This window comes from Adiantum capillus-veneris, chromosome 2 (assembly GCF_014529385.1).
Source record: "Adiantum capillus-veneris isolate H3 chromosome 2, ASM1452938v2, whole genome shotgun sequence".
NCBI lineage: Eukaryota > Viridiplantae > Streptophyta > Polypodiopsida > Polypodiales > Pteridaceae > Adiantum > Adiantum capillus-veneris.
Genome location: NC_140932.1, coordinates 163,198,003 through 163,209,322, shown reverse-complemented (window position 1 = coordinate 163,209,322; position 11,320 = coordinate 163,198,003). Strand labels below are relative to the sequence as shown.

Sequence of the window (11,320 nt, the reverse complement as noted above, 5' to 3'; positions counted from 1 at the left end):
TTTGGTGTGCAAGTTCATGCTTAGAATCCAAGGCCATGAAGCACACCATGGTAGCCATCATCTCTGATACCAGTCAAAGATTACGTGTGTGTGTGTGTGTGTGTGTGTGTGTGTGTGTGTGTGTGTGTGTGTGTGTGAGAGAGAGAGAGAGAGAGAGAGAGAGAGATGGATGCACTGTGTGGGTGGAGCAACCTCATAGACCAAGTGTGAGAGAACCCCTTATTCTATATCTATATCGAATAAGGTATCATGTGTTTTCAATGGGCGGCCGACCATTGGCAAATGTCTTGGCCCGAGGAATACACGTGACCGTTACCCTAAAAGATTGGGTTGTTTATCCTAGGAAGTCTAAAACTTTGTGTTGCAATAAAAGAAGTTTCAAGTCAATGAGCATCTATGCCTCACGTTTGGAGGGTTGCCCTATAGTGCTCAAGGAAAATAAGAAAGCATTTTTGTGAATTTAATCATAATATTTCATATAACAAGTTGAGGGAACGATTGTTAGCTTTGCCATTCATATTTACAATCTATCATGATTGAAGCATCTATGCCTCAAATTTAGAGGATTTCTCCATGCTTAGGATAGTGCTCAAGTAAAATAGGAAAACATTTCCGTAAATTTAATTATAAGATTTCCTATAACAAGTTGAGGGAACGATTGGCCTCGCCATTCATATTTACATATGGTTTCTAGCTTAGATCTCCTATTTTTCTAGAGGTAGAGGAGGTGAAGATTCAATCGATCATGATTTCCATGAATATGAATCACATGATGAAGGCAACAAGAGAAAACATTCAAGGCCACAGGATTGTGTTAAGATGTATGCTAACTACAGGTGTAGCCTTGACTCCTTGGAAGAATGTGGGTTTCTTTTCTTGAATGTTCTTGTGTAGTCAAAGTCTTATAATTGGTGTGGTATCAAATTCATACAAAGGGAACATGTGAGAAAACCCCCTTGACAAGTCAATTTTACTGTGAGATCAATATCTTTGCAAGAAAACAATCAAATTCTCTTTCTCTGTGACCTATGACCATGTCAAAAAACACGCACACATACACACACACACACACACACACACACACACACACACAAGGGAGGATTGGAGAGAGAGAGAGAGAGAGAGAGAGAGAGAGAGAGAGAGAGAGAATTGGAAGGAGATAGACACACACACACACACACACAAGGGGGAAGATAAAGAGTGTGGAGAAGAAGATAGATGGGGTTGGGCGAGGAGGCCCATCTACAAGATTGACAAACACTTGTAAAATTATACTTTCTTAGTTACGATGTTGATGAAAAAAAGTGCAAATATGTTCAAGGTTCGTCAATTTCCACTGGATTTCCCAAAAATGAAGCCTTGAAATATAAGAACAAACAAGATCGGTGTTTTTTTTTTTTTTTTTTTTTTTTTGGGGGGGGGGGGATCATCTTCCTCCTTTATCAATTCATCTAGTGATGTGACACTTTGCGTAAGGCTTTCACTCGTGACCAAATAAACAACTAGTGACAAGTGTGCATGGCCTAGTATTACGTAGACAAAAGCCTCACACAAGGTTTGACATATTATAATATTTGGGATGGAAGAAATCCCATATGGGGGTTAGTAAGCTACTCATCAATCTAAATCCCATTGTGCATGGAAAGTTTCTCAAATATGGGTGCATAAAAAGCGCACTAAAATGTTGATTGAGGAGAAATGAAATATAGAGCCAGCTCAACAACAGAGCAAGCTGTGGAGCGAGCTTTTTTTTTCCCATCCCACCACCACACCACCCATGGCCACACCACCCTAGCCCACCACCAGTATGTGGTGACACCACGTGCCACCCCTCCCCTCTTCCCTCTCTCCCTCTCTCTCTCTCTCTCTCTCTAACAATAAAAGGGCACTAGCGATATCTCTACTACCTTTTTTCTTGTCATTAGCCCTCTCTCTCTCTCTCTCTCTCTCTCTCTCTCTCTCTCTCTCTCTATATATATATATATATATATATATATATATATATATATATATATATATATATATATATATATATATATATATGCGTAGACCTCTAGAAGAGCTCACATATTTTACGATAGAAACACTGCAAGATGCAGTTGCAGAGGCATACCCACACATTGAGCCTGGGGAGTGGCGACGTTCTGGGAGCATACCCAGAATAACTGGTATGGTGAGGATTGCAGAGAGACTAGAGCCCTACTTCAGAGGGAGGTACCTCTAGGAGTCATTACTCACAAGCAGTCACCGATTCTCAGCATTTGGTACGACGAAAGAAAGGGGTGTTTCTAGCTCGACTAGAGCAGCATTTATGTCAATTGTTTTTGAGCCAAGATTCACGCGAGGCATGGTGACTCTTCCATGAACACTCTCCTCCACCATCAATCACTCCTACCGAGGTATGGGGTCAATATGCATCATCCTTCTACATAGTCTCAGAGCAGCCGCCTCTTCCAGATCATCAGAGCCATGCCCACACACATGTGCTTTCTTTCCCGCGAAGATGGTAAAGAAAGCCATGACAGCATGAAGACCAAGAGAGCCTCTAATTGACACCTCCTTTTGGGAGGTGGCATCAACGGCTCATGATCGCCAGTTGATAGCGACTGTTGGATTGCCTAGAGAATGCAAAAGATTCTCGCATTTTTTGATATGGGACTTGACCCCGTTCCCTCTTTCCCCCCTTGGAATGACTCTAACCGCTAAGCTATCGCGCGCTCGTTGAAAGGTTTTTGTGTTAAGTTTATACATCACGTCGTCGCAGATAAGTTTACACCTAGTTCACATCTTGTTCACACTTACTTCACATTGAGGTCACACCAAATTTGGTGTGGTGTGCATAACCTCCCACGTTCACACCAAGCTCACACTTACTTCACCTCAAGTTCACACCGACTTCACACCAAATTTGGTGTGGTGCACATACCTCTCGAGTTCAAGTACACACCAAATTTGTTGTGATGCACATACCTCTCGAGTTCACTCTTAGTTCACACCAAGTTCAAAAAACGATCGGATGGCCCGGATTGCACCCGCCTCATGACACCTAATGTGGGCCATTGATCCCATCTCCCTAGGGGTGTGTCAATTAGTGACAAGGCCAGGAGAGCATATGATCACGATGGTCTGGTAGCAAAGCATTTTATACATGCTCGAGATCTACTTGCCGAGCTTCTAGCAGTGATGTTCAACCATGCCATGTGTGAGGGCCTACCTGGTACTTGGAGTTTTTCCACTATCGTACCGATCTTCAAGTCGGGGGATCCTATGGAGCTTGGGAACTACCATACTATCTTGATTGGACACACATTAGCACGGTTGTATGCATCCATCCTTGAGCAACAGTAAAGCAGATGGGCAGAGACAGAGGGCAGTAGGACAGGTGGTTTTCAGGAGGGATTTCTCTACTCTTGATCATATTCTAACACTAGAGCCATTATTGAGGAGGAGAGATCACGTGGGAGACGGCACTATTGTTGCTTTGTGGATTTCCACAAAGCCTTTGATATAGTGCCAAGAGCTTGATTGATGCGTAGACGGTAGGAGATGGGGTACCCAAAGAGTTGATTTGGGAAATCATGGCTCTATACAAGTCAATAGTGGGGCATGTATGCACTCCATAGGGGATTTTTTATTTGGTTCACTCCACTATTGGGGTGAAACATGGCTATCCGCTATTTCCTATGCTATTTGACATGTATGTGGATGTAGTTGCTAACTACATTGAGAGGGATGGTGATAGAGGAACACAATTAGCAGGGACATGGATCCCACTATTGTTATATGCTGATGATATTGTGTTGATTTCTAACTCCTTGGAGGGGATGCAACGTCATTTAGATGCTTTGCACACTTTTGCCCACGATAGTAAACTGTCTGTTAACCTAGGGAAAACCAAGGTTATGGTGTTTAACACCACACCACATTGGGTCAGGAGGTCAGCGCCCACTTTTACATATGGCCAAGAGACGATGGAGTATACAGATGCATAAATCTATCTTGGGGCAATCTTTAGTGAACCGGTGTTTTTTATTAAGGAGACCAGGAGAAACTAGATTGACGAGAGCTTATGCAACCTTGGGAGGATTGGAGAAGATGTGTTCGCACGTTCAGTTTCAGGAACCCCGAACAAAGATGTGGCTTTTTGACACTCTAGTGGCTTCAGCTATGCTTTATGGGGTTCACATTTGGGGACTCTCCGTGGACCACCATGGCAGATTTTGTAGCACTAATGGATGGAAATGTATGGAGAAGCCTCTAGTCCCTATGGTCTCTCGGATGGTTCGGGCTAAGGTGCCACATGAGATTATTCGAACAGAGCTAGGTGCCCCCCCTCTTGTGATCGAGGCCCTTACTAGATCAGTTTCCTTCATGCATAGTTTATGGGACCTCCCCAAAGATAGATATGCTCGGCTAGCCCTTGAGTCATCTCGACAGCTATACATGGGAACACAACATGCTGGTATGGGCAGATGACTTCATGGTTGCAACCACAAGATTTAGCATGGATAGACTCCCTCCGTTCCAATACTCCTTGGATGCACCTCCCTATCTCTCACACGGACAAAGACCACTAGACTCATACATCTAGATTTGATTCAGCTAGATACCAAGAGCACATGGATACAACCAGGCCAGGATTTGGATACAAAGATGGCCTTTTGTAGAGGGAATCTTCTCCAACTAATAGAAGATGGATATGTGATAAGACCGGCCTATATAGACACTCATTTATCCTATGGGATACGATGTGCTATTGGTCAGATGCGCACATCATCGCATCAACTAGAGATGAAATTGGCAGATTTAGGAGAGTATCAACAGAGGCCAGGATATGCCAGTTGTGTCATATAGAGCCAGAGGTAGTTACATCACATTTTTCATTGCCCGATATATATGAGATACAAGGCCGCTTTCACTGTCTATTCAGAGAGGGATTTGGACCATTGGCTAGAGTCATGAGATATCAAGATCAAAGATGCCTCGGGTTGTTTTTGCTAGAGCTACGCAAACACACAAACAGTCTCTTGAGTAGATCGGGCAATGGAAAACATTCACAAAGGGAGATTACTGACTTCTTTAGAGCAAGGACTCAACAGCCGGATGAGCATGCCTCACAACAAACTTTAGAGCGCACTTACACCAAAGGTATATTAGTTGACAAAGCCATTGAGCTCAAGAGAGCTAGACGCCCACATCTACGAGGGTGACCACAACATCGACAAAGGCTCCATCAATGGAACAATGCTATTCTAGCATGACATGGGAGACGCCCAATACGACTATTTACAGAGGAGGACATTGATGAAGCTCTTCAACGATCGATGAAGTACTATCCCAAACAACGCCCGATGCCAAACTTCGAGTAGTGATGATGATGAGGAGGATGATGATTTTAGTCTTTCAATTTTACTTCATTTTATTTTTGTACCCAAGCATTTTATTTTTGTGCCCAGACATTGGATTAGATCCACCAAGGTTGGATCAATTTGGTCTCACAGGTCATTGGCCTTTTGAAGACGTTTAATATAACATTCCATTTCATTTCATTTCTCCCTCCCTCCCTCTCTCTCTCTTTCTCTCCCTCTCTCTTTAGAAAAAAAGACATGAGAAAGGGTAAGAGCATAGGAAGGTGGTGAGATTAGCAAGCTATAATTCGGTACTAAATTTCATTGTAACTTTGATTGAGTTTAGATGAGGCGGTGGAGATTCTATGCACAGAGGCAGGAGATGGAGGGAGGAGGTGGAGGATTTTGGAGGAGAAGCAAGGGAAGAGGAGGAAGCATGTGGGCGGCGAGAGGAGGAAGGAGAGCTATGGAGGCGGTCCAAAAACAAAAAAAGCTCGCTCTGTTGAGCTCGCTCGAAGAACTAACTCATCAAATGTTAAACAATTGGATGGATGCTCAAAAGATATATGTATATACCTATAGATGCTTGCAGTATATCAAATTAACTAAATGTATGCTCCCCAAGCACTTAACATGCTTCCCAAATGCTTCATTATCAGGGGATACAAGTGTGGCAATTAAATTTTTGGCCCAAGTCTCTTGTGAGAGTGAGCCAATACAGTTTTAAAATTGGCATGCAAACAATGATGGGTGGTTGGCTTTGAGAGAACTAAGCATCTCCCAAGGCATGAAAAGGGAAGCAAACATGAGTTGTTCATACACTATTTAGCAATAAATGAACTTCCTTTTGTACTGATGGGAGCTCACATATGATGCTATGACTCAAGATCGCGTTTTGCACCTAAAAGAGCTCCATGCAGAGAGTGCAATTAATAATACGTGGGAAATTCAACAGTAATGATGACATAATGTGAAGCTCCTTGGTAGGGAAGTATTCATCATCAATCTTTGCATTTCATAAATATAATGATTGACTCTGATGTTAGCAGGAGTAATCAGCCACCTTTGAAAAAATGCATACCTAAAACTCATAGTGAAGCAGCTTTGTCTATGTTAGCTTTCTAGAAGCCTGCCAACATTATTTCCACTTAGCGCAACACTATCAAAACCCATGTTCCTAAGCTGTCAAGTTTCAGATGGCTTTGCATCTAGTAACACTTAAATTCATTACTCTTTTCACTAGTGGCTCATGTTGAACAAAGATACTTTTAAACCGTGCATTCACAAGTTTGACAAAGTGTCTTGTCTATACTTGTGTCAATTCCATGCTCTATTGCATACACAGTATGAAATCGATTCATTAAGCCTCTCACAAAATTTGTGAATTTTTATGGTAGTGCATCTCCAAACAAACCACCTCTATTGCAACAACAGTCACTGTCCGGATGGGGTAGCCAGTGCAAAATCTCCACCATGAGGCACTCAATTGATTATCCTTGACCTTCTTCTGGAGCCGTATCCCTTGCTATTTTAGCAAATATCCAGCCGATATGACATACCAATCGCTGCCAATTGGTCAGCTGAAAACCAAGCTCTCAAGCCGCAGAAATGAGTCATCCCTCAGGTAAAGCAAAATGCACCTTGCCACTTGTGTGAACTCTTTGGGGCACCCAAACATGAATGAGATGAACTATAAAACTGCCTCACCATCCCCTCACACCTAATCATGCACGACTCAAGTGGTTCAGGAGCCAACAGCTTTTATCTGTCAATACAATTGTTGCACATGCTCATGCTCTGATAGCCACTCTATGAGAATGGCCATGCACTTGTAGACTGATTACTTTCCCTTTGTTAGCACATTCGTTCTGCCTGCCCAGGCAGTAGTGAGAGGGAGCTCGTGCAGGACTCACGGGTATGAGTGCGGACAACCCTTCTATCGGATCCTGCTCGGCATGAGGGCTACTTGGTTTCTGTTGGCCTAGGCTCTTATTTCCCTTGTGTGTTTTGAGAGACTTTCCATACGCGCTTCTTAATGCCGCAATGAGCATTTCCGTGTCCAATGTAACTTCTGACACCTGAAGAAGGTCAAGGTCAGATTCAAATGGTGATTTGCTCAGGCTTTTCTCCAAGATGTGTCGATCTCGCGGTAGTATCGTGTCCGCAATGCATTGAAGAAAGGCCTCAATGCGTCGAACCTCTACACGCACTGCATTGGATGCTTCAACATATGGATGCACCGTCTCATTATATGATTCTACAGCTGCCACTTTTGCTTTATGCTCTACAAGTGAAGACTGAAGTTTCTCCGCATTTCTCAGCTTCACCTCCTCCACCATCCTCTTGTGCATCTCCTTTGATTTGGCAACTTCTTTTTCATACTCTCTTTCAACTTCTGCACATGCCGCCTTCCATTCCAGCTTTTTCCTTTTCTCAAGCTCAGCATTGGCCATTACAACATCCGAAATGTGCCGCTTCAGTGCAAGCCTCCTCTCTGCCAGCTTTATGTTCTCCTCCTGCACAAAGATCTGTTCGAGTTCGAAATCTTCCTTGGCTTTTTTTTCTGCAGCCTTGTTTTGCCAAACGATCTCGTCACAAGCCCTCTTCCAAGCCACACGAGCTCTTCTTTCATTCTCTGCATTCAACGCATTGTAGGCTTTGACAGTCCCTCCATGCTCAGCTATGGCTTCTGCAACGTCCACCTGATGAGCCGCAATAGCCTCTTCTCTCCTCCTTTTTATATCTTCCAGCCTTTGTGCCAACGCCACTTTCTTCCTCGCATTCTCTGCTCTCACATCGCCACAATGTTTGGTGAATTGTGCTTGAGCATCTTCAATCGCCTTGGCATTTCGAGCTTTTACCCAGGTTAGTTGCTCCTCATAAAGCTCTTGTGTTTGCTTCAACAGAGCAGCATTTGAAGCTTGAACAGCACTCAATGCCCTTTCATATTCTTGTCGCCAAGCTTGGTTGATGGAAGCAATCTTTTCAGCGAGTTCTTTTTGCCTCCTAGCAACGTCATCAACAGCATCCTGATTCTTCTTGTTTATTCTCTCAACCTCAAGTCTATACTTTTGCTCTGCCTTTTCCATTATAGATGCATCCCGCATCTCTACTTCCTTCAGGTCTATCAGAAATTGCTTTCTAAATTTACTCACAAGGTCTTCATTGTAGCGCCTTGTCTCATCCATTTCTTGTCTCCACTTTAAAAAGCTGCCTATCAAAAGCCTATTCTTTGTTCTGATTTCTTCAACTTCAAATTCCCAAGCAATCCTTGCAACCTCATAATTCAAGCGGTTCCTCTCTCCTATATCAGCTATCAGCTGTTCGTATTGTTCTCTGGCATGCAAAGCATTTCTTGCATTTTCATTCCGGATGGCCTCGACCTGGCTATGATACAACTCCTTTAGCTCAATACACTTCCGTTGATGAGCTTCAAGCCGTGGTACGAGGCGTGTTGGCTCATATTGTATCTCCACTCGTTTTAAAATGTCTCTCAAGTCTTCCACTCTGCCAGTCTCCGCATTCTTCCTTTGCTCTGCCTCTACCATTGCTTGTGCCCAAAGCATATCCTGCATTTCATCGGTTTGCTCTTCGGGCTTTTTCATCTGTTTGTAGTCATAGTCTAAAAACTGACCTCCTGTGACAGCAGAGAGCCTCTTTAAGAAACGGGCTTTTGGCTTGCTTGTACGCAGTCCTACTGTGTAAATGGGTGTCAACTGCCCACCCTGCATCTGAGCCTGCTGCTTCAAGAATTCCACAATCTGCAGCCAAGGGAATTTCAGCTATGACTTACAAACTGCACTAATTAATTTTAGCTATGACTTCCGAACTCCATCTATCTTTCAATTTCGGCCATCTGCTCTTTTGCAGATCGTTAAACACCGAGTCCCCTCCAATGTTTTGGACTGTGGATGTAATTTTTTATATAGGTAGCTCATTTCAGCCTTTAGCTTTAGGTTTACTTTTCTGTTTCTCTCAGATAAGAGATTTCCTTCATTTGTATTGGTCACATAGGCCATACTGGTCTTCTAGAGACATTGAAATACTCTTTCTTTTCTTTCTCTCTCTCTTTCTTACAGTAAGATTGCATATAAAACATACAACAGAAAACTCTTAGTAAAAAGAAAAGAAAACTTACAAGGACTGGTTTGTCTGCTTTCCCCTCGCTGAAAAGATAGATACAGTCAGCAAATGTACGGCTGGTAGCAATGGTCAACGCTTTCCAAAGATTGCTTGTCCCTGCAGGATGCCACCTTGTCACCCAATTCAAAGCAGATTCAAGTGTCTCGGAAGCCTTCACCCTCATCGGCTGTTGGAAGCCAAAAGATACATTGGAAAAAAAATTCCAGGCTAAAAAAGAAGAATGCTATAAAGCCGATAAAGCAATATCTGTGAACAAATATCGTCATAATGGTTATCATTAGCCATAGAAATGGTATAGAGAATGAGTCACCTCTAAAGGTCGTAGATATCTTGTTCCTGATGCTTGCTTGTAAATGTAGGAGTTTTCTATTTCTCCATAGCTCCATGCATCAAAAGAATACATGATGATGTCAAAGTGGGTTGCTGCTACCTCAACCTTCAACATTGACATCACAACAAAAGAGTCTGAGTCTTCTTACTCTATTCTTGTTTCCACTTGCAACATCAAGCAAATATGTCCCTTAATGTAGAGACCTAATCCTATTTATATGTTCTTAAGCCTGCTCTCTTCAGACCAAAGAATCAAATCAAAATGCAAAAACCCAGTTAACAGTGTAGAAAATTGTGCTGTGTCCCCGTTAAATCATTTCAAGATGACCCCTTCCAGAGCCCGGCAACTAGAGGGCTCGAAAAACAGCAACAGAAAAGAGTTCTTTATTCTTTGACTTAACACCAGTGATAACAGGAAGCCTCATGCTTCCAAGAAGGAGATGAAATGTGCCAGAAAGGTCACTTTATGGAAACATGCTCGCTCGATGCTGCTGCATTCGACTGCACCTCCTTCCCTCGCCATCGCCACAGCTCCCTCCCCCTCGCCATGTCCCTCTCTCCGACACCCCGCCCCGCTCCACAGTGCCTCCCCTTCCCCATCCCATCCCTCCTGCTGCATCCCCTCCTAGTCGGGTGTCGTCGGCAGCTCCTCGGATTTGTCGGTGAGATTCGCCCCAGCAGGAACACTTTTTTCGCCCTCATTTGCAATAGCAGACACAGATGGAAGCTCGTGCTCCGCCTCAAAGGGACTCAGATGAAGTCCCCTCGTCCGACTCCGCCAAACCCACCATCCGACTTGCTCTGTCGCCAACAGAGAAAGCGAGCCTTGCAACAGAGGTGGAGCACCTTCAGGCCACCTCTGTTATTTGCAAGATCATTGGCAGTCGACCTAGCAGAGGCGAGGGGCGTGACCTCCTACAGGCTCATCTCCTAGCAGAGGTGGGAAAGATCATCAACAAACATCTTCCCAGGCGAGGGTACTACCAGATTGAGTTTGAGACTCCCAAGATGGCTACCAAGGTCATTTCAATGAGCCCGCTAGCCATCCGAGCGGTCAAGGCTCATTTTCGACATTAGTGCCATGGTTTTGACCCAGCTTCAGATGTTCTTGTCGAGGAAGCAGATCTGCCCATTTCGGTTTGCTTCCCCAACCTGAGGAGAGATTACCTCCCGCTTCTTTCTAGGATAGGTTTTGAGATCAAGACAATCTTGGAGACCCCGCCATGGCAGATTTCAGTTGTTGCCAAGGCTGCAGGTATTCCCACACTGCATTTTGGTTCAAGACACTCACACCCTCTAGAAGTCCTACCTAGGGTGAGTGGCGGGTGGTTCGCCAGAGGGTGGAGTAATCGAGACTCTCTAACCAGTGCTTCATTTGTAGACAGATGGGCCACTTAGCGAAGGCTTGTCCTCGCACGAGATCTCGAACCGCGTCACATGCTCAGCCCCCCAAGGCTGAACATGCACAGCAAACACGTACCCACGACACATAGGGTGGC

At 44.0% G+C, this 11,320-nt stretch overlaps 1 protein-coding gene across 3 annotated transcripts in view; it reads right to left on the bottom strand.

Annotated features, from left to right (window-relative positions):
* Positions 1-6,328: 6,328 nt before the first annotated feature.
* LOC147463981 (uncharacterized) overlaps positions 6,329-11,320 on the bottom strand; it is a 98,019-nt gene continuing 93,027 nt past the window's right edge. For 2 of the 3 annotated variants that reach the window (XM_086492159.1, XM_086492174.1), the window contains exons 5-7: positions 9,802-9,927; positions 9,487-9,657; positions 6,329-9,109 (exon numbers count right to left, since the gene is read on the bottom strand). In XM_086492159.1, coding sequence (XP_086348285.1) covers positions 7,139-9,109; positions 9,487-9,657; positions 9,802-9,927 — 2,268 coding nt within the window. In that variant the 3' untranslated portion in view covers positions 6,329-7,138. The remainder of the gene's footprint in view (positions 9,110-9,486; positions 9,658-9,801; positions 9,928-11,320) is intronic. The other variant, XM_086492168.1, reaches the window with a different exon arrangement.